This window comes from Phyllobates terribilis, unplaced genomic scaffold (genome assembly GCF_046119375.1).
Source record: "Phyllobates terribilis strain yellow unplaced genomic scaffold, ASM4611937v1 Scaffold_500__1_contigs__length_1315687, whole genome shotgun sequence".
Taxonomy (NCBI): domain Eukaryota; kingdom Metazoa; phylum Chordata; class Amphibia; order Anura; family Dendrobatidae; genus Phyllobates; species Phyllobates terribilis.
In genome coordinates, this window is record NW_027363260.1 from 281,432 (window position 1) to 305,736 (window position 24,305).

At 46.5% G+C, this 24,305-nt stretch overlaps 1 protein-coding gene across 1 annotated transcript; it reads left to right on the forward strand.

The window, feature by feature from the left end:
* Nucleotides 1-96: 96 nt before the first annotated feature.
* On the forward strand, nucleotides 97-23,294 carry LOC141230955 (uncharacterized). The gene is made up of 7 exons (XM_073667657.1): nucleotides 97-157; nucleotides 18,765-18,914; nucleotides 19,044-19,148; nucleotides 19,232-19,355; nucleotides 19,439-19,536; nucleotides 19,735-19,825; nucleotides 22,216-23,294. Exons 2-7 carry the CDS (start codon nucleotides 18,807-18,809, stop codon nucleotides 22,965-22,967), a joined length of 1,278 nt encoding a protein of 425 aa, XP_073523758.1. The 5' UTR covers nucleotides 97-157; nucleotides 18,765-18,806; the 3' UTR covers nucleotides 22,968-23,294.
* Nucleotides 23,295-24,305: the final 1,011 nt, after the last annotated feature.

Sequence of the window (24,305 nt, forward strand, 5' to 3'; positions counted from 1 at the left end):
TCAGCTCATCCAGCACCATGACAACCAGCACAGCAGAGTCCTGCATCCACTGAGGCCCCTGATCATGTGACCCCTGACTCCTCCCCTCCTGTGACCTCATCACAGCTCCTGTGCGCACAGAGCAGCCATATATGTGGTGGCGGCTCTGCAGGTGGAGGTATGTGGAGGCCCCATTACTGGGCGCAGGGGGCATTAACCCCTTCAGCACCGAGACTCTTTTGGGGTCTTGTGTTGCCCCTTTATAAGAATCATAAGGTTTTTGTTCTGTTTCCTGTAATAGATACATACGACCCAACTATGGAGACAGGAAGGGAGGAAACGTATTGTTCTCATAGTACAGGACCCCTTTACTGGCCCCACAGTGTAATGCCCCCATTATGCCCCTTATGCAGTATGTATGATCCCCCCACACAGTGTAATGCCCCCATTATGCCCCTTATGCAGTATGTATGATCCCCCCACACAGTGTAATGCCCCCATTATGCCCCTTATGCGTGATGTATGATGCCCCCCACAGTGTAATGCTCCCATTATGACCCTTATACAGTATGTATGATGCCCCCATTATGCCCCTTATACAGGATGTATGATGCCCCCACACAGTGTAATGCCCCCATTATGCCCCTTATACAGGATGTATGATGCCCCCCACAGTGTAATGCCCCCATTATGCCCCTTATGCAGGATGTATGATGCCCCCCCCACAGTGTAATGCCCGCATTATGCCCCTTATACAGTATGTATGATGCCCCCACACAGTGTAATGCCCCCATTATGCCCCTTATACAGGATGTATGATGCCCCCACACAGTGTAATGCCCCCATTATGTCCCTTATACAGGATGTATGATGCCCCCACACAGTGTAATGCCCCCATTATGCCCCTTATACAGGATGTATGATGCCCCCACAGTGTAATGCCCCTTATGCAGGATGTATGATGCCCCACACAGTGTAATGCCCCTTATGCAGGATGTATGATGCCCCCACACAGTGTAATGCCCCCATTATGTCCCTTATGCAGTATGTATGATGCCCCCACACAGTGTAATGCCCCCATTATGCCCCTTATGCAGGATGTATGATGCCCCCACACAGTGTAATGCCCCCATTATGTCCCTTATGCAGTATGTATGATGCCCCCACACAGTGTAATGCCCCCATTATGTCCCTTATGCAGTATGCATGATGCCCCCACAGTGTAATGCCCCTTATGCAGGATGTGTGATGCCCCCACACAGTGTAATGCCCCCATTATGCCCCTTATGCAGGATGTATGATGCCCCACACAGTTTAATGCCCCCATTATGCCCCTTATGCAGGATGTATGATGCCCCCCACACAGTGTAATGCCCCTATTATGCCCCTTATGCAGGATGTATGATGCCCACAGTGTAATGCCCCTATTATACCCCTTATGCAGTATGTATGATGCCCCCACACAGTGTAATGCCCCCATTATGTCCCTTATGCAGTATGCATGATGCCCCTTATACAGGATGTATGATGCCCCCACACAGTGTAATGCCCCCATTATGCCCCTTATACAGGATGTATGATGCCCCCCACAGTGTAATGCCCCCATTATGCCCCTTATGCAGGATGTATGATGCCCCCCCCACAGTGTAATGCCCGCATTATGCCCCTTATACAGTATGTATGATGCCCCCACACAGTGTAATGCCCCCATTATGCCCCTTATACAGGATGTATGATGCCCCCACACAGTGTAATGCCCCCATTATGCCCCTTATACAGGATGTATGATGCCCCCATACAGTGTAATGCCCCCATTATGCCACTTATACAGGATGTATGATGCCCCCACAGTGTAATGCCCCTTATGCAGGATGTATGATGCCCCACACAGTGTAATGCCCCTTATGCAGGATGTATGATGCCCCCACACAGTGTAATTCCCCCATTATGTCCCTTATGCAGTATGTATGATGCCCCCACACAGTGTAATGCCCCCATTATGCCCCTTATGCAGGATGTATGATGCCCCCACACAGTGTAATGCCCCCATTATGTCCCTTATGCAGTATGTATGATGCCCCCACACAGTGTAATGCCTCCATTATGTCCCTTATGCAGTATGCATGATGCCCCCACAGTGTAATGCCCCTTATGCAGGATGTGTGATGCCCCCACACAGTGTAATGCCCCCATTATGCCCCTTATGCAGGATGTATGATGCCCCACACAGTTTAATGCCCCCATTATGCCCCTTATGCAGGATGTATGATGCCCCCCACACAGTGTAATGCCCCTATTATGCCCCTTATGCAGGATGTATGATGCCCAAACACAGTGTAATGCCCCTATTATACCCCTTATGCAGTATGTATGATGCCCCCACACAGTGTAATGCCCCCATTATGTCCCTTATGCAGTATGCATGATGCCCCCACACACACAGTGTAATGCCCCCATTATGTCCCTTATGCTTTATGCATGATGCCCCCACACAGTGTAATGCCCCTATTATACCCCTTGCAGTATGTATGATGCCCCCACACAGTGTAATGCCCCTATTATACCCCTTGCAGTATGTATGATGCCCCCACACACACAGTGTAATGCCCCCATTATGTCCCTTATGCTTTATGCATGATGCCCCCACACAGTGTAATGTTCCCTCAGTACCGCCTGAGGTCCTGCACTTGGAATGATTCCTCTGGAAAATGGTTTTCCCTCTGCCTGCTCCCCTCCATGTATACCCTCGAGCATGTATACATACATGTAGGGGAGCAGGCCTTACTAGATATTGAGGCTTTGTACAGTAATATACCGCATGAGGATGGTATCAGAGGAGTAAGACGTTTCTTGAAATCAAGATCAATAGAGTGTAGCAGACCTAATGTCTTCATGGAGGATCTTCTAAAATTCACTCTTAGGCTGCGTGCACACGATGCGTTTTTCATGCGTTTATGCTGCGGAATTTCCGCAGCGGAAACGCATCAAAAAAGCATGGTAATCCGCACCCCATAGTCCCCAGTGGCATTCCACAATGTCAATGCACATGCTGCTGATTTTTCCGCAGCGTTTCTGCAGCGCAAATAAATCCGCAGCATGTTCATTAATTTTGCGGAAGCGCCGCCATTGACTTGCGTTGAGACGCATAGAATCCGTGTCTGTACATTTCTACAAGCGAATTCTATGCGTCTCTATGTGCGGATGGTACCCAGGTCTGGAGGAGAGAAGACTCTCATCCAGACCTGGGTACCATTGTACCTGTAAAAAAAGAATAAAATAAAAAATAAAGTTTATATTCACGTGTCCGGCGGCTTCTCTCTGCTTGCCGGCAGCGCTTCTCCTTCCAGGACCTGAGATGACGTCACGGTCATGTGACCGCAGGCTGTCTCGCGATGTGCCGGCAACCTGGAAGAAGCCAGGACGAGCGCGACAGCACACGCCGGGGCATCGGGGGTGAGTATAGCTTTATTTGTTTTATTTTTACAGTCACACTGTATAAATCCATGCCTTTTGCATGGATCTATATAGTGTGACCTAGTTGTCAAGCACTTTCCCAGTGATGCTATCGCCTGGAAAGTGCTTGTCAGTCCGCATGCGGAAACACATGCGTTAACGCATGTGAATCCGCATGTATTCTGCAGGAAAAACGCATGCACAATCTGCATGCGTTTTTTCTGCCAGGGAGATGCAGAAATGCTGCAGAAATTTTCTGCTTCATTTCTGCATCGTGGGCACATAGCCTTACTCATAACTTCTTTCTTTTTGACAGGAAATACTTCCACCAGCTCAGGGGTAGTGCGATGTGGAGCCCCTGTGTCCCCTCGTATGATAACCTCTTCCTGGGCTGGTGGGAGGAAACCACAATATTCAGGGATGATCATAAGTGGTGGCATCCATATATTTGGGTACAGTATAGATATATTGACCACATTTTTATCATCTGGTCGGGGACGAGTGAACAATTTTTTTTAAATTTGTCAGGGAACTCAATATCAATAGCGATGGCCTTAGATTTACATCTGAGTTTAATTATTACCAGTTGCCTTTCTTGGATGTACTAATCTAGAAATAACGGGATGGGACCCTAGGGACACTTAACTACCATAAACCTACTAACACTAATAAACTATTGAAATGGGATAGCCACCACCCCATCCCACTGAAAAAGGCAATACCCAATGGCCAATTTTTACAGTTGAGAAGGAACTGTTCTAATGTCACAGATTTTAATATACAGACAATAGACATGAACACCAGATTCATGGAAAAAGGTACCCACAGTACATTTTGGATTCCGCACGATCGTTTACAGAAAAACAGGAGAGACAAACATTCCTCCATACCTAACCAAGAGACCAAGAAAAAGATGGGATAACACTGGTAATAGGAACTGAGTAACCGTATCTTTAATATCCTCAGAAAACACTAGGATGTACTTGTGGCCGACCCGGACCTGAGGGTGCTGTGGGATCTACTCCCACAATAACTTTCAGAATTGGTCAGTCAATTAGGGACCATTTAGTGCACAGTGTATAAAAAACCAAGGGGACATGGCTAGATAGAAGAATCTTTGGTTTCTTCAGATGTGGAGAATGTTTTTTCTGTAATTGGATGAGACATATAAATCTTGTTCCTCCACTGGTAAAACCATTGTTCAGAGGGATTATTCCAACTGTAAAACCTCGGGACTTGTATATATGGCCACATGCACCTGCCCCTAGATTATGTAGGCAAGGTCAAGAGGGAATCTAGGAGTAAGGTGGGGTAGCATCTGGGCGATATATGCCATGGTCGGGACACCCCATTAGCGAGGCACATGAACAGTGTACATCGAGGTGAAGCCGGAGACATCTCCTTTTGTATTATTGAGGTGGTTAAACCCAATGTGAGAGGAGGTGATCACAATAGATGTATCCTCAAAAAGGAAAGTGAGTGGATTTCCAGATTGGATTCACTAGACCCTAAGGGACTGAATGAGCAAATTTCCTATGCCTGTTTTGTGTGAATACAACCCCATTTTGGGTTACATTTTTGGATTTTATACTCTATTCATTGCTACTCTCATTGTTCATTCATTGTTCCCTGTAAATAGGGTTCACATATTGTTTTACTTCATGAAGAGATCTGAGCTTCTATATCAGAATTATTTCTTATCAGTTATATCACATATATACTATTTACACTGTGTGCAGAATTATTAGGCAAATGAGTATTTTGATCACATGATACTTTTTATACATGTTGTCCTACTCCAAGCTGCATAGGCTTGAGAGACAACTACCAATTAAGTAAATCTGGTGATGTGCATCTCTGTAATGAGGAGGGGTGTTGACTAATGACATCAACACCCTATATAAGGTGTGCTTAATTATTAGGCAACTTCCTTTCTTTTGGCAAAATGGGTCAGAAGAGAGATTTGACAGGCTCTGAAAAGTCCAAAATTGTGAGATGTCTTGCAGAGGGATGCAGCAGTCTTGAAATTTCCAAACTTTTGAAGCGTGATCAACGAACAATCAAGCGTTTCATGGCAAATAGCCAACAGGGTCCCAAGAAGCGTGTTGGCCAAGAAAGGCGCAAAATAACTGCCCATGAATTGAGGAAAATCAAGCGTGAAGCTGCCAAGATGCCATTCGCCACCAGTTTTGCCATATTTCAGAGCTGCAACGTTACTGGAGTATCGAAAAGCTCAAGGTATTCGATACTAAGGGACATGGCCAAGGTAAGGAAGGCTGAAAAACGACCACCTTTGAACAAGAAACATAAGATAAAACGTCAAGAATGGGCCAAGAAATAACTTAAGACTGATTTTTCAAAGGTTTTATGAACTGATGAAATGAGAGTGACTCTTGATGGGCCAAATGGATGGGCCAGAGGCTGGACCAGTAAAGGGCAGAGAGCTCCACTCCGACTCAGACCCCAGCAAGGTGTAGGTGGGGTAATGGTATGGGCTGGTATCATCAAAGATGAACTTGTGGGACCTTTTCAGGTTGAGGATGGAGTGAAGCTCAACTCCCAGACCTACTGCCAGTTTCTGGAAGACAACTTCTTCAAGCAGTGGTACAGGAAGAAGTCGGTATCGTTCAAGAAAAACATGATTTTCATGCAGGACAATGCTCCATCACATGCATCCAACTACTCCACAGCGTGGCTGGCCAGTAAAGGTCTAAAAGAAGAAAAAATAATGACATGGCCCCCTTGTTCACCTGATCTGAACCCCATAGAGAACCTGTGGTCCATCATAAAATGTGAGATCTACAGGGAGGGAAAACAGTACACCTCTCGGAACAGTGTCTGGGAGGCTGTGGTGGCTGCTGCACGCAATGTTGATTGAAAACAGATCAAGCAACTGACAGAATCTATGGATGGAAGGCTGTTGAGTGTCATCATAAAGAAAGGTGGCTATATTGATCACTAATTTTTGGGGGTTTTGTTTTTGCATGTCAGAAATGTTTATTTCTAAATTTTGTGCACTGATATTGGTTTCCCTGGTGAAAATAAACAAGTGAGATGGGATTATATTTGGTTTTTATGAAGTTGCCTAATAATTCTGCACAGTAATAGTTAACTGCACAAACAAATATCCTCCTAAGATAGCCAAATCTAAAAAAAACCCACTCCAACTTCCAAAAATATTAAGCTTGGATATTTATAAGTCTTTTGGGTTGATTGAGAACATAGTTGTTGATCAATAATAAAAATAATCCTCGAAAATACAACTTGCCTAATAATTCTGCATGCAGTGTAGTAACTAACAAGTGTGGTGATCCTTGTTTATCTCTAATTATGCAATAGGGGTCAAATTTGACCATTTAGGAATATACTGTGGGCCATCATCCCATATTTTTTGTAGTGACAAAGTAGATCTACATGACTATTGCATGATGGGAGGATGTGCAATACTTGTGTATAATCTCCCATGAAGCTAATCTCAGAGACAGGACTTTTCTATATTGGAATGCAATCCAAATTCATTATGTGCTTCAGCGTGCAACTCATACTTATGGACATTTGCAGTCTCAGAATGATCCTAGATGTGCTCCGGCGTGTAACACAACTACGGGCATACGCAGTCCCGGGTACTACTGGCACGGTGGGAATCAGTTTATCTGGCTTTTCAGTGTAAAGCGCGTCACTTCCGGACATGCACACTAGGGGATGGACATTATCGGACCTCTAGCTCATGAGAAGTAGCGCAAGCGCAGTACATTATTGTAGACAGACTCCATTCTATATACAGTGAGTACGGAAAGTATTCAGACCCCTTTAAATTTTTCTCACCCTTTGTTTCATTGCAACCATTTAATAAATTCTAAAAAGTTAATTTTTTTTTTCTCATTAAAGTACACTCTGCACCCCATCTTGACTGAAAAAAAACAGAAATGTAGAACGCTTTGCAAATTTATTAAAGAAAAACTGAAATATCACATGGTCATAAGTATTCAGACCCTTTGCTCAGTATTGAGTAGAAGCACCCTTTTGAGCTAGTACAGCCATGAGTCTTCTTGGGATTGATGCAACAAGTTTTTGACACCTGGATTTGGGGATCCTCTGCAATTCTTCCTTGCAGATCCTCTCCAGTTCCGTCAGGTTGGATGGTGAACATGGGTGGACAGCCATTTTCAGGTCTCTCCAGAGATGCTCAATTGGGTTTAGGTCAGGGCTCTGGCTGGGCCAGTCAAGAATGGTCATAGAGTTGTTCTGAAGCCACTCCTTTGTTATTTTAGCTGTGTGCTTAGGGTCATTGTCTTGTTGGAAGGTGAACCTTCGGCCAAGTCTGAGGTGCAGAGCACTCTGGAAGAGGTTTTCATCCAGGATATCTCTGTACTTGGCCGCATTCATGTTTCTTTCAATTGCAACCAGTCGTCCTGTCCCTGCAGCTGATAAACACCCCCATAGCATGATGCTGCCACCACCATGTTTCACTGTTGGGATTGTATTGGGCAGGTGATAAGCAGTGCCTAGTTTTCTCCACACATACCGCTTAGAATTATCACCAGAAAGTTCTATCTTCATCTCATCAGACCAGAGTATCTTATTTCTCATAGTCTGGGAGAATTTCATGTGTTTTAGAGCAAACTCAATGTGGGCTTTCATATGTCTTGCACTGAGGAGAGGCTTCCGTTGGGCCACTCTGCCATAAAGGCCCGACTGGTGGAGAGCTGCAGTGATAGTTGACTTTGTGGAAATTTCTCCCATCTCCCTACTGCATCTCTGGAGCTCAGCCACAGTGATTTTGGGGTTATTCTTTACCTCTCTCACCAAGGCTCTTCTCCAGCGATTGCTCAGTTTGGCTGAACGGCCAGGTCTAGGAAGACTTCTGATGGTCCCAAACTTCTTCCATTTAATGATTATGGAGGCCACTGTAAACCTTGAGTAATGCAGAAATTCTTTTGTAACCTTGGCCGGATCTGTGCCTTGCCACAATTCTGTCTCTGAGCTCCTTGGACAGTTCCTTTGAGCTCATGATTCTCATTTGGTCTGACATGCACTGTGATCTGTGAGGTCTTATATAGACAGGTGTGTGCCTTTCCAAATCAAGTCCTATCAGTTCAATTAAACACAGTTGGACTCCAATGAAGGAGTAGAACCATCTCAAGGAGGATCACAAGGAAATGGACAGCATGTGACTTAAATATGATTGTCTGTGCAAAGGGTCTGAATACTTATGACCATGTGATATTTCAGTTTTTCTTTGTTAATAAATTTAAAAAAAAATCTACATTTGTTTTTTTCAGTCAAGAAGGGGTGCAAAGTGTACATTAATGAGAAAAAAATGAACTTTTTAGAATTTACCAAATGGCTGCAATGAAACAAAGAGTGAAAAATTTAAAGGGGTCTGAATACTTTCCATGCCCACTGTAAAGCGGTGCTGCACGTAGTGGCTTAGAGGAATGCGGTGTCCACCGCTAGTTCCTGGTGGTGCTGTGTGCGTTGTTAGGGGCAGGATGGTATCTAAAGGCGGGGGGCGGGAATAGTGAGGGCGGCTGACCAATCGCCGCCAATCCCACAGGGCTGTGTAGTGTGAACTCCGGAAGTGCACGTGTGACGTCACCGGAAGTGACTCGCTGCTCCCAGGAAGCTGTGCGTTCAACAGGCCAGTGTAAATGCGTTTCAGTGAGCCGGAAGTTTGAGGGAGAGAGAACGTGCGTTCCACCAGTATAGAGCATAAGACCCCATGGGCATGAGCCAGAGCCTTTGATGGAGTGGTGAAGGATCCAGGAGAGGGGACAAGAATGTGCCAGAGAGGAATAATCTTCAATAAAGGAGACAATATATGAGTAGGATATGGAGATCAAAACATGTATATTATTGACCTATTCAAATTGAAGACCACATTTCCAAGCATAAAATACATTTCAACATAGTGTCACATAAGATCCCTGGGTGACAAGTTTCTTTATGTAGCATCGGCGTCTCTGCCCCGTTCTAGGCAGAGACGCCGCCCCTCTCACCTCCCCGCTCCTGGTGCGGCGTCCTCCAGCGCTGCTCTCCCCGCTGCTTCCGGCGTGCACTCCTTCCCCGGCAGTGTTCTTAGGGCGCGCGCGCGCTTCCCCTCTCTTAAAGGGACCGCGCGCGCCGTCCTAAGGAGTCCCCGGCCAATTGCCGGAGGACCTCCCATATAAAAGGCACCTCCTCCAAAATGGAGGTGCCCGAGCAATATTGTAGCACTGTTCACTGCTCTGCTTCAGCCCTCAGGTCCCGTTGCCAGTTACCTGCCAGATTCCTGCCAGCTTGCTGTCTTATTCCTGCCTGCTAGCCTGAGGTCCGACGGTCTGCCCTACAACTCCAGTCAGTCTGTCTATGGACCAGCTTGCCCACTCACCTGGGAGCGCACACCTGTTACCTGCCTGCTAGCCTACCTGGAGGCTCCGCCGTCACGTGCTGTGACCACCTGCCATTCCAGAGACTCTCGCTTGCTCACCTGGGAGCATACATCAACCATCTGCCTGCTAGCCTACCTGGAGGCTCTGCCATCACAGGTCGTACCTACCCTTTACCCAGAGACTGCCCCGGTCACTTGCCGTGACCTCCAGCCCGTTCACCCAGAGACTGCCCCGGTCACTTGCCGTGACCTCCAGCCCGTTCACCCAGAGACTGCCCCGGTCACTTGCCGTGACCTCCTGCCCGTTCATCCAGAGACTGCCCCGGTCACTTGCCGTGACCTCCAGCCCGTTCACTCAGAGACTGTCCCGGTCACCTGCTGTGACTGCCTGCCTGTCTTCCCTGGTCGCCACCCGCTTCCTTACAAGGACCGCCCCCTTGTATAGTAGCTCAGAGGTTCCGCCTCCCAGACCCGTTACAGTTTGCTCGGGCCATGGAACCCGGTGGCACCCAAGCTCCCTCGCTCTCGGACCTGTGTCATGAACTGTCCCATCAGAGGTCCCAACAGGAGTCCATCCTGGGTCACCTGCGGAATGTCAATTCTCGCCTGGACACTCTGACTGCTCTGCCTGCAACCTCCGCCAGTGCCATGACTCGCAGTCCGGCAGCTCCACTGCCCACTAATAACGTGGTATCCTACCCCGGACCCCGGCTTTCTGCACCTCCTTGTTTCGGAGGCGACTCCGCCCAGGCTCGGGGCTTCATAAATCAGTGCACCCTGCACTTTGAACTCCTGTCTCACCAGTTTAACTCCGACCGGGCCAAAATTGCCTTCATCATGTCCCATCTCACCGGAGAGGCCCTGGCCTGGCTAAATCCTCTATGGGAGAGAGGAGACCCCCTGGTGTCCGACTTGCCTGCCTTTCTCACGGCTTTCCGGAAAGTCTTCGACGAACCCGGACGGAAGACCTCATCCGCATCGTCTCTGCTACGCCTTCGTCAGGGAAGTCTCACCGTGGGCCAGTATGCCATACGGTTCCGTACCCTTGCCTCGGAGCTGGCCTGGGATAATGACGCTCTGGTTTCCGTCTTCTGGGAGGGTCTGTCCGGCCGTATTAAAGATGAACTTGCCGGTCGGGACATTCCTACCACTCTCGATGACCTTATAACTCTTGCCACCCGGATTGATCTGCGGTTCCAGGAGCGTGCCAAAGAGGTCACCCGTGAGAGGAGGTTTCCACGTCTAGCTCCTACTTTTCAGAAACCCGTCACTCCCTCCGTCTCTCCTGAGCCTATGCAGGTCGACCAGACCAAGATGGTCGGTTCTCGCCAAGAATCTCGCCGAGCCGAGGGAAGCTGTTTCTATTGTGGCAGTAAGAAGCACTTCATCCGTTCCTGCCCGGAAAAACCGGGAAACGCCAGTGTCTAGGACCACTCGGAGAGGTCGTCCTAGACAAAAGTAAGCCCTCTCCGCCTCTGACCTTACCGGTCTCTATTGCTTGGGGAGAAAACCGTCTCTTTGAACTCGCCCATCTGGATTCTGGAGCTGCTGGAAACCTCATCTCCCAGTCTCTGGTAGAGAGATACCATATTCCCACCAAGTCCCTGGCTGAACCATTGTCAGTCGCCTCCGTGGATGGAAGACTTCTCTCGGAGACCATCCTGCTCGTCACCGAACCCATAACCCTGCAGGTGGGAATGCTGCACTCTGAGGAGATCTCATTCCATGTGCTGTCCGGACTTTCTCACTCCCTGTTGCTAGGTCTACCTTGGCTCCAGACACATGAACCCGTATTGAACTGGCGGTCCGGTGAAGTACTCCGATGGGGGCCCGACTGCCATAGGACCTGCCTGGTCCCGGTCCGTCCACTTCGCCCTCAGCCTACTCCAGCTAACTTACCTGGTCTCCCGGCTCCCTACTGGCCCTATGCGGACGTCTTCGGTAAGAAGGAAGCTGAGACATTGCCACCCCATAGGCCATACGATTGCCCGATCGACCTGGTACCTGGCACCACTCCTCCCCGTGGGCGTATCTACCCGTTGTCTGCAGCCGAGACCCGAGCCATGTCTGAGTACATTGAGGAGAATCTGGCCAGGGGATTTATCCGAAAATCTACTTCCCCGGCTGGAGCTGGATTCTTCTTTGTCAAAAAGAAAGACGGCTCGCTACGTCCCTGTATTGACTACAGAGGACTCAATCTCATCACGGTAAAAAACAAATATCCCCTGCCACTCATCTCCGAATTGTTTGACCGTCTCAAGGGCGCCAGGATCTTCTCCAAGCTGGATCTACGAGGAGCGTATAATCTGGTCCGTATCCGTCAAGGAGACGAGTGGAAGACGGCATTCAATACCCGGGACGGTCACTACGAGTACCTTGTGATGCCCTTCGGTCTCTGTAATGCTCCCGCGGTCTTTCAGGAACTAGTCAACGACATCTTCCGTGACCTCCTGTACTCCTGCGTAGTGGTATACCTGGACGATATCTTGGTCTTCTCTCCGGATCTCCCCACACACCGGAGGGATGTTCGTCAGGTCCTGCTTAGGCTCCGGCAGAACCACCTTTACGCCAAATACGAGAAGTGCCTCTTCGATCAGACCTCCCTTCCGTTCTTGGACTATGTCATCTCCCAAACAGGTCTGCAAATGGATCCCGAGAAGCTCTCTTCCGTTCTAAAATGGCCTCGTCCTGAAGGTTTGAAGGTGATACAGCGATTCCTGGGCTTCGCAAATTATTATCGTCTTTTCATCCCACACTTCTCGTCTCGGACCGCTCCCATATCTGCACTTACCCGTAAGGGGGCTAACCCCAGGACATGGTCGCCTGAAGCCGAGGAGGCCTTCCTTTCCCTAAAGAAAGCCTTCGCTTCTGCTCCCGTCTTGCACCGTCCGGACTGTAATAAACAATTCTACCTGGAGGTTGATGCCTCCTCCTCCGGAGCCGGAGCGGTGCTCACCCAGAAGTCTTCTACCGGGAGAATGGTAACATGCGGCTTCTTCTCCAAAATCTTCTCCTCGTCAGAGCGCAACTATTCCATTGGAGACCGGGAATTGCTAGCCATCAAATTGGCACTGGGAGAGTGGCGCTATCTGCTTGAAGGGGCTCTCTACCCTGTAATTATCTACACGGATCACAAAAACCTGGCATATCTCCAAAATGCCCAGAGACTCAATCCTGTGGTCGTTGTTTTTTGCCCGCTTCGACTTCATTCTTCATTTCCGTCCGGCGGACAAGAACGTCAAAGCTGATGCATTGTCCCGGTCCTTCCTGTCCTCCGATCAAGAGGAGGAACCTACGCACATCATCGACTCCTCCAAGGTGATGAATGTGGCCCCCTTGGATCTGACTCGTCTTCCACCCGGTAAGACGTTCGTAGCTGTGCCAGATCGGGAGAGGGTTCTTCGCTGGGGACATTCTTCTAAACTAGCTGGCCATGCTGGCCAGAAGAAGACCTTCCAACTTATTACCCGGCATTACTGGTGGCCTACCCTGCGTAAGGACGTGGTAGACTTCGTCGCGGCCTGTTCATCCTGTGCCCGTAACAAAGTTCCCCGACATCTACCTGCCGGCCATCTCCTGCCCCTTCCCGTACCTGCTGCTCCTTGGCAACACATCGCTATGGACTTTATCACCGACCTTCCAGTTTCTGCCGGTTGTACTGTCATTTGGGTTGTCGCGGACCGTTTTTCTAAGATGGCCCACTTCATTCCCCTGCCTGGTCTTCCGTCTGCACCCGAGCTGGCTAAGGACTTTATCCGCCACATCTTCCGTCTCCATGGTCTGCCCCTCCACATCGTGTCGGATCGTGGGGTTCAGTTCACCTCTCGCTGCTGGAGAGCCACATGTAAGCTGCTGGACATTACCCTGGATTTCTCCTCCGCTTACCACCCTCAGTCCAATGGTCAAGTGGAGCGGATCAATCAGATCTTGTCCAACTACCTCCGGCACTTCGTTGATGCTCACCACTCGGACTGGGTGGATCTCCTACCATGGGCCGAGTTCTCTTATAACAACCATGAGAGCGAGTCCTCTTCCAAATCCCCGTTCTTTATAGTCGGTGGCCAACATCCCCGGATTCCACTTCCTGTCTCCGTTTCTGTGGACAACCCTGCTGCGGAGTCTCTTGTCAGCGAATTTTCTACTATTTGGGAGAGCACCAGGTCCGCTCTTCTTCTCTCCTCTGAGCGGATGAAGAGATATGCTGATAAGAGACGTCTGGATCCGCCCCAATTCCGTCCGGGAGACAAGGTTTGGCTCTCATCCAAACATGTGCGGCTCAAAGTACCCTCCTACAAGTTGGGTCCTCGATTCATCGGCCCCTTCGAAGTCCTCAGGCAAATTAACCCTGTGGCCTACAAATTAAAACTCCCGGCCACCCTACGGATCCCCAACTCCTTCCACGTATCTCTCCTCAAACCCGTTGTCTTTAACTTTTTTTCCAAAAATCCAGGTGCCCCTCCTGCTCCGGTTTCCGCTGATGACATCTTTGAGGTAGAGAGTATTCTGGCCTCCAAGAGGGTAAGAGGAAAAACCTTTTTTCTGGTAGATTGGAGGGGGTTTGGTCCTGAGGAGAGAACTTGGGAACCCAGGGAGAACATCAACGCCCCGCTTCTCCTTGAGAAATTTCTTTCTGGCCAAAAAAAGAGGGGGCCTAAAGGGGGGGGGTACTGTAGCATCGGCGTCTCTGCCCGGTTCTAGGCAGAGACGCCGCCCCTCTCACCTCCCCGCTCCTGGCGCGGCGTCCTCCAGCGCTGCTCTCCCCGCTGCTTCCGGCGCGCGCTCCTTCCCCGGCAGTCTGCTTAGGGCGCGCGCGCGCTTCCCCTCTCTTAAAGGGACCGCGCGCGCCGTCCTAAGGAGTCCCCGGCCAATTGCCGGAGGACCTCCCATATAAAAGGCACCTCCTCCAAAATGGAGGTGCCCGAGCAATGTTGTAGCACTGTTCACTGCTCTGCTTCAGCCCTCAGGTCCCGTTGCCAGTTACCTGCCAGATACCTGCCAGATTCCTGCCAGCTTGCTGTCTTATTCCTGCCTGCTAGCCTGAGGTCCGACGGTCTGCCCTACAACTCCAGTCAGTCTGTCTATGGACCAGCTTGCCCGCTCACCTGGGAGCGCACACCTGTTACCTGCCTGCTAGCCTACCTGGAGGCTCCGCCGTCATGTGCTGTGACCACCTGCCATTCCAGAGACTCCTGCCCGCTCACCTGGGAGCGCACACCTGTTACCTGCCTGCTAGCCTACCTGGAGGCTCCGCCGTCACGTGCTGTGACCACCTGCCATTCCAGAGACTCTCGCTTGCTCACCTGGGAGCATACATCAACCATCTGCCTGCTAGCCTACCTGGAAGCTCTGCCATCACAGGTCGTATCTACCCTTTACCCAGAGACTGCCCCGGTCACTTGCCGTGACCTCCTGCCCGTTCACCCAGAGACTGCCCCGGTCACTTGCCGTGACCTCCAGCCCGTTCACCCAGAGACTGCCCCGGTCACTTGCCGTGACCTCCAGCCCGTTCACCCAGAGACTGCCCCGGTCACTTGCCGTGACCTCCAGCCCGTTCACCCAGAGACTGCCCCGGTCACTTGCCGTGACCTCCTGCCCGTTCATCCAGAGACTGCCCCGGTCACTTGCCGTGACCTCCAGCCCGTTCACTCAGAGACTGTCCCGGTCACCTGCTGTGACTGCCTGCCCGTCTTCCCTGGTCGCCACCCGCTTCCTTACAAGGACCGCCCCCTTGTATAGTAGCTCAGAGGTTCCGCCTCCCAGACCCGTTACACTTTATACCAATTGTCCAATGAGAACCAAACTCCAAATATAAAAAAACCTTATAGAAAGGGCAGTAGGTCATAGTCCCTATTAAGGCTTTTCGGTGAAAAGCACCGTGATGGGTACCAATGTGGCCCCCCCATATGCAAATTGCTTCATGTCATCTTTCGAGAATCAGGTGGTCTACTCTAATCCACTTTTTCAAGAACATTCCATTCTCTGGGAACGTTTCATAGATGACATCTTTTGCATATGAGAGGGTCCCTTAGAATCCTTAGAGGTTTTTCTCCACACTTAACTCCGCATAGCCAGATTTGAGCTTCACCATGACATATGATTCAAGCAGTGTTAGTTTCCAAGGATCAAGGATACACAGGGCCACCTAACAACTGACCTCTATTCCAAGCCCACCGATCGCAATGGCCTATTACACTTTTCTAACAATCATCCAAGGTCGTTGAAGAAATCTATACTTACATCACAATTTCAGAGGGTCAAACAGATAGTGTCCAGTGACACTATCCGCAATCAGAGGTTACAAGAAATGATGACCAAATTCATTGAACGAGGCTATCCACCTAGCTTCTTGCATCCCCAGGCGTCGAATTCCAGAACTGATCGTCCAAACACTAAGGACAGAATCCCCTTCGTTCACACGTTCCACCCCTTCGCCTACATCTTACATAAAACCATTAGGAAACACTGGAACATCTTACAAACCAGCTATCCCACGATCCCTGCGTTCCAACAACCCCCTTCCTACCGTGTTTTAAGAGAGCAACCAATATTAGAGACTCTCTGGTATGTGCCGATTTGGGCACAGCGCACCAATGTCCTAAACGACGGTTCTTCCAGAATCCCAAAATGGATTCAAAGCACAAGTCCACAATTCTGTGCAAAAACCTAATGTTACCCATTCCCCAACACTTTATCACGGCAGGACATAGTATTTCTCAATTCAAATACCAGGTATTGGAACAAGTTTTGACACCACGTCGGAGGGGGCGACCAAGTGAGCCTTCTCAAACGTAGAGAAGCCTTCTGGATTCATGAATTACAGTCCTTAGAGCCGAAAGACCTTAATAGGGACTGTGACCTACTGGCTTTTTATATAAGGTTTTTTTATGTTTGGAGTTTGGTTCTCAATGAACAATTGGTATAGAGAAACTTGTCACCCAGGGATCTTATGTGACCCCATGTTGAAATGTATTTTACGTTTTTAAATGTGGTCTTCAATTTGAATAGGTCAATAATATACATGTTTTGATCTCCATATCCTACTCATATATTGTCTGGCTCATGCCCATTGGGGGCTCTATATTGGTGTAACGCACGTTCTCTCTCCCTGGCACTCAAACTTCCAGCTCACTGGAACGCATTTACACCGGCCTGTGGAACGCACAGCTTCCTGGGAGCAGCGTGTCACTTCCGGTGACGTCACATGTGCACTTCCGGAGTTCACACTACACAGCACTGCGGGATTGGCCGCGATTGGTCAGCCGCCCTCACTATTCCCGCCCCCCACCTTTAGAAACCATCCTACCCCTGAAAACGCGCACAGTACCAGGAACTAGCGGTGGACACCGCGTTCCTCTAAGCCACTACGTGCAGTACCACCTTATAACCAGGAACTAGGGGTCACAGGTATGCTACATCCAGCTCTATTCTGTCTATCTCTGCCTCCACAGTCCCTCTCAGCTGATAACTCTGAGTCTGCCACTCTCTGCTCTTTTCTGCAGACCCAAGCATCCAGTGTCACCATATCTCCACACTTTTGAATTCCTACCTTTGAATACCATCCAGCAGTCTAGTAGGTGTCAGCTCGCTTCAATTTTTATATATACTTGCTCTATACTATGATGTTGTATCCGTATTAATGGGGTTTGATGAAATATTATGCACTGTTTGACAGCATGTTTATTGTTCAGGTTAAACAAGAGATATTATCATGTTATTGCGCAATGATCCATTTGTATATGCTTTTTTAATTTTATTATTTATTATTATTCTTCTATTTATTGTTTTGTTCTTTGTGCTATTTCCAACAGTTACTGATGAAGGTCAGATCGACCTAAACGCTAACTTTTGTTTTTGGACTGCATTAAAAAAATTGAACCATTGAATGCCGAGGTTATTCTCCATTCCAGTGTCAGAAAATGCGACGAGAATTAGCTTTATGGAAGATGAGTCTATGAGAAACGTATTCGGCTGCGTGCCCACGTTGCGTATTACAGGCGTATATGCTGCGGAATTTCCGCAGCGTAACCGCTTGTAAAACGCATGTATATCCGCACCCCATGGTCCCCAATGGCATTCCGCAATGTCAATGCCCATGCTGCGGATTTTTCCGCAGCGTATATGCTGCGGTCAAAAATCCGCAGCATGTTCGTTAATTTTGCGGAAGCGCAGCGGAATCAATGTGCGGATGGTACCCAAGTCTGGATGAGAGGAGACTCTCATCCAGACCTGGGTACCAAAGAACCTGTAAAAAAAAGAAAAAATAAAGTTTATACTTATCTTCTGATGTTTTCCCGCCGTCGCGCTGTTGTGTGAAGGACCTGCCACGTCATTGAGTCATGTGACCCATCACATGACTCAATGACGTCACCGCAGGTCCTGCACACAACAGCATGAGCCGCTCAAGACTCCGGACGGGGCAGAGAATGCATCGGAAAGTGAGTATAAACTTTATTTTTTTTTATTTTTTACCATTCTGATTCTTTTTTTTTTAACTATTACTTGGTCACACTATATAAATCCATGCCGGTTGCATGGATTTATATAGTGTGAACAAGTTGTCAAGCACTTTTCCAAGTGATGCTTAAATCACTTGGAGAAGTGCTTGATAACCCGCATGCGGAAATGCATGCAAAGACACTGCAAAGACGCCTCACAAACGCTTCTACCTGGCGGGAAAACCGCATGTAAAATCCGCATGCGATTTTCCCGCCAGGGAGAAGCGTAAAACATATGCTTCAGTTCCGCAACGTGGGCACTTAGCCTTCAGCTGCCGACTCCGAGGAAGAAACTGCTTGTTGTCTGTGGCCTAAAATATAAAGGTTTTATTACTAGATGTAAAGTAAAAAACTAAATGATGTGAAATAATAAATCTCCTTATATGTTTCCTCTCATTATCTCCAATAGATGTATTATTACACAGGATTTTTATGATGTTCCATCAACTTATCTTCTTCTCATTCAGGTCTCTACAATATCGGATCCTCTCAGTGAAGATCTTCTATATATGAACATTTTCCTGATTTACTCATCAAAGATGGATATGGATAGAGACAAGATGGCGGAGAGGATATTACACCTCACCCTAGAGATCCTCTTCCGACTTACTGGAGAGGTGAGAGATTCTGATGACGTCACATTACATCATTCTTATCTATGGGAATAACAGATGGACAGAACTGGAGAGGTGAGGACTCTGGAAATGTCTGTAGTGAGATTTATTAATGTGTCTCTCCATAACCAGAGATTAATCACGGGGCCTCCACCTCACCCCCTGATACATGAGGACATCAATGACCAGAAGATCCTAGAACTCGCCTACAAGATGATTGAGCTGCTGACTGAACAGGTGACACTGCTGGGAATGCTGGGATATTATACAGTAACGCTATGAAGGGATCGAGGGGATGATGGTATCATTGTATATGTCAGGTTCCTATAAGGTGTCAGGATGTCGCCGTCTATTTTTCCATGGAGGAGTGGGAGTATTTAGAAGGACACAAAGATCTGTACAGGGACTTCATGATGGAGGTTCCCCAGCCCCTCACATCACCAGGTAATAGACAGGACTAAATACACATGGCCTATAATTGTCTATATGTAAAGAATGAATTCAGACCCTGTATGTGTTTCCTCCAGATCTATCCAGTAAGAAGACAACACCAGAGAGATGTCTCCGTCCTCTTCTTCCACAGGACTGTAAACAAGAAGATCCCAATGTTCCTCAGGATCATCAGGTAGATGAAGAGAAGGTGTCATGAGATCTCCCCTATGATGTGTAGACGGCTGTGAAGGTCTTGTGCTCAGTCTTGTTTTATCCACCAGTATTATATGTTTTATACTTGTGTAATGAGAACGGTGGAGATGGCAGGATTAGAGCTGATCATAGATGTGACTTCTCCATCTGTCTTTGACTTTTACAATATTTGTTTCAGGGTGAAGATCTGACCCATAGTAATATTACAGAGACATATGTGAGGGGTGATGAGCGGTGTAAAGAGGAGATTCCTACATATGACTACCCAGGTGAGTAGTAACCACTAAATGCACAGAAGTCACAGATTCTTCTCAGTCACCGGCTGTGGCTGCTTTATCAGTGGTGTAGTCCGGCTGTATCACAATTTTGTGAGCACCATTTTGCCTCTAGACCACAACATTCTCCTCCGTCTGAAAATGTTCAGATTACTTTGGGAAATTATGAAAGCCCTTTTCTATAGAATTTACAACCTGGAGGATCCACCTACCCCCTGGGATTAGGAGACGCTGACCGTTACCTGCCCAGATCTGTAAACTACAAAGCTAAATGACAGCTTAAGTAGAATGTGCTGACAAGTTAGAAAATCACTTGAAGAAAAATATTATGATGGTCCTGTAAGAGAAAGCGGAGGGTAATGATGCTGTTGGCTTCCTAGAACCCTGATATCTTAATGGATGAATCTACCTTCTCTCCCTTCTGTGCTGCTGAATGTGCCCATATGGTCCCTACAAGACCAGGTCCAGTCTTTCTGGCCAAACTTCACTTTTATGATCGACATTAAATTTGCAGTGAGGCCAAGTGTGAATTTCTGTACAATAACAACAGAGTTTCCCTTTATCCTGACTGTTCAATTTATTTTAAAACCGACTAACTTCAATCAGGATTGTGATAAACTATACAGAAAACATTACACCTGTGCCATGATATATCTCTAAGCTGTGCGTGGCTGATGGCTGTAATATACATTTATTCCCGCCTGCAGGAGATGTGTTGGCTCGAGCCCTGGTTTCATGGATTCACTCCACGTCATTATTTCCATTATGTTTTCAGTCCTAAGGAATTCAGATTACTGCACAATCTCTCCTGAAATGGGGGCGATAATACTTTCTCTACTCTTCTGGTCAGGATTCATAGTAGCTCCAATGGTCCACCATAAATAAGTGCCACTCCAGTTTAGTGTTGGATTTCTCCCTTCATACATACGTTGTTGTTGGGGATGTTACATGTTTTTATATTCTTTCTTTTTTTTTACAGGTTCATTCTGTATGATAGTTTCATTGTAGTGGGATCGGCTTTCCTCATTTATGTGACTCTGTAACTCCCTGGTAGTCTTTCAAAAAGATCTCCATTACCTCTTCCAAATGCCCGAGATCTAAATTTAAGACACCTCATCTCTGCAGTATTGTAAAAAGTTCTCTTTGAACATCTAATATTTCTTCTTGAATCTCATCTGACTGAAAATATTGTCCCTTACTATAGTTTAGATTGCCAAGAGCCCCCGAGCCCCATACTTTAATTACTCCCATTACCAGCGCTGCCTGCAGGATGAATAAGGCGGCTCCTGGTGACAGAAGCAGATTCACAGGATCAGATCCCAGAGGAGATGGGAGACACCATTTGCAGAAGCCGTAATATGACAAAATGTCAGAAAACCAGGGCAGTAGAATTCCCCATAAAGTGACTTCATTTTGGAAATTACAACTCTCAGTGAATTAATCTATAGGAGTAGTGACTATTTTGACTACACAGGCACTTTCCGAAAATTAGTCCTGGATGTTGGAGAGTAAAAATTGCAGATTGGCCATTTTATTATCCAACACATATTGCTCAGATTGTGCTCCAGGAGACTCAAACACCTTAAATTAAGTGGGTTCTTCTCACTATAGTAATGCCAAATGCATAGATGCTAAATGTGGTTTGGGCGCACTGCAAGGCTCAGATGTGAGGGGGAGATCTGACTTCGGAAAAGCAGATATTGCTGGATTGGTTTATGGAAGCCATGCTGATTATCAAGAGCCTTTGAGCCACTAATAATGTGGAAACCTCTGTTTTTCCACTGACAGATGATGGACCTGAGTGGGGACTTGTTTTTTGTGGGATGAGTAGAAGTTTTTATTGGTATCATTTTTCCCTACATAACATTGTTTGATGGCTTCTTATTCCATATTTTGGAGGCAGAATGAACAGTTGGACACCACGCTCTACTGGTTCATCCTATCAGGTTTTCTATTAGACTGTGAACTGTCATTCGGTCAATAACTTCCCATTTCTACGGACATTTTAAGTACAATTAACACAAGAATCCCACTGAAAAATAAATAAAGATTTCATACCACTTCTTAATCAATCTAAACAAACACATCCCTGGCTACATGCTAATCCAGGGAAATGAAGAGATATATGCTCAAGTTTAAAAATCTATTTTATTAGACACAAATCTAAAAAATAGAGGAATATTTAAAATATTTTTAATCCTCTATTTTTTAGATTTGTGTCTAATAAAATAGATTTTTAAATTTAAGCATATATCTCTTCATTTCCCTGGATTAGCATGTAGCCCAGGGATGTGTCTGTTTAGACATTTTAAGTAGAAATGTTCAAAAATATAAATTTCAAGGATATTTTATTCAAAATTAATAATTGTTTTTTTTCTTGGCAGATGACTGTACCAGGAGATCGGAGGGACAGGAGATTTTTAAATCTGATGATCTTGAGATCCCACAGGATACAATTGAAGTGAATGCCATTACTCCAGATATACCATCATCCCTTCACAGCAAACATCAATCATCTGATCCTATGAAACAGGTCCTATCTTCTGATTCATTACCAACTACTAAGGAAAATCAAAATAAAATAAGCATTAAAAAACGAACTGCTCCTAAAGCAAAGAAATCATTTTCAAGTTCAGAATATGGAAATAGTTTTACCCTCGAAAAGTCTATTCTTCAACATCAAAAAATACACACAGCGGACAATAGATTTTTTTGTTCCAAATGTGGAAAATGTTTTAACCAGAAATCAGTTTTTGTTGATCACCAGAAAACCCACACAGGGGAGAAGCCTTTTTCATGTTCAGAATGTGGGAAATGTTTTAAACGGAAAGACCATCTTGATAACCACCAGAGAACCCACACAGGGGAGAAGCCCTTTTCCTGTTCAGAATGTGGGAAATGTTTTAATCGTAAAATGAATCTTGATACACACAAGAGCACCCACACAGGGGAGAAGCCTTTTTCCTGTTCAGAATGTGGGAAATGTTTTAACCAGAAATCCGTTTTGATTAAGCACCAGAGAACTCACACAGGGGAGAAGCCTTTTTCCTGTTCAAAATGTGGAAAATGTTTTAACCAGAAATCCAATTTGATTAGGCACCAGAGAACCCACATAGGGGAGAAGCCTTTTTTCTAATCTTTTTTTTTAATCCAATACATTTTTATTGAGATTTTTTCATTAGTTTTTTTTTTTTTACAAAACTGGAAACCAGCACATACAATAATAAAATAACATATCATAGGGATGACATACATGCATCTCTCCTATATATCCTTTCAGCTTGCCCATTACCGTCTGATAACTTGCAATTACTATATCTTACAATTAACATTCCACATTCTTGAAATCTCTTATATAACCATAATATTGTAATAAACATTATAATCCTATACACATATAGGTGTGCTATATTACCCATACCACATGTTAAGGAATTCCAATACACATTACAATGAAACATTAGACCGGCTGTATCACAATTTTGTGAGCACCATTTTGCCTCTAGACCACAACATTCTCCTCCGTCTGAAAATGTTCAGATTACTTTGGGAAATTATGAAAGCCCTTTTCTATAGAATTTACAACCTGGAGGATCCACCTGCCCCCTGGGATTAGATGATGCTGACCGTTACCTGCCCAGATCTGTAAACTACAAAGCTAAATGACAGCTTAAGTAGAATGTGCTGACAAGTTAGAAAATCACTTGAAGAAAAATATTATGATGGTCCTGTAAGAGAAAGCGGAGGGTAATGATGCTGTTGGCTTCCTAGAACCCTGATATCTTAATGGATGAATCTACCTTCTCTCCCTTCTGTGCTGCTGAATGTGCCCATATGGTCCCTACAAGACCAGGTCCAGTCTTTCTGGCCAAACTTCACTTTTATGATCGACATTAAATTTGCAGTGAGGCCAAGTGTGAATTTCTATACAATAACAACAGAGTTTCCCTTTATCCTGACTGTTCAATTTATTTTAAAACCGACTAACTTCAATCAGGATTGTGATAAACTATACAGAAAACATTACACCTGTGCCATGATACATCTCTAAGCTGTGCGTGGCTGATGGCTGTAATATACATTTATTCCCGCCTGCAGGAGATGTGTTGGCTCGAGCCCTGGTTTCATGGATTCACTCCACGTCATTATTTCCATTATGTTTTCAGTCCTAAGGAATTCAGATTACTGCACAATCTCTCCTGAAATGGGGGCGATAATACTTTCTCTACTCTTCTGGTCAGGATTCATAGTAGCTCCAATGGTCCACCATAAATAAGTGCCACTCCAGTTTAGTGTTGGATTTCTCCCCTCATACATACGTTGTTGTTGGGGATGTTACATGTTTTTATATTCTTTCTTTTTTTTTACAGGTTCATTCTGTATGATAGTTTCATTGTAGTGGGATCGGCTTTCCTCATTTATGTGACTCTGTAACTCCCTGATAGTCTTTCAAAAAGATCTCCATTACCTCTTC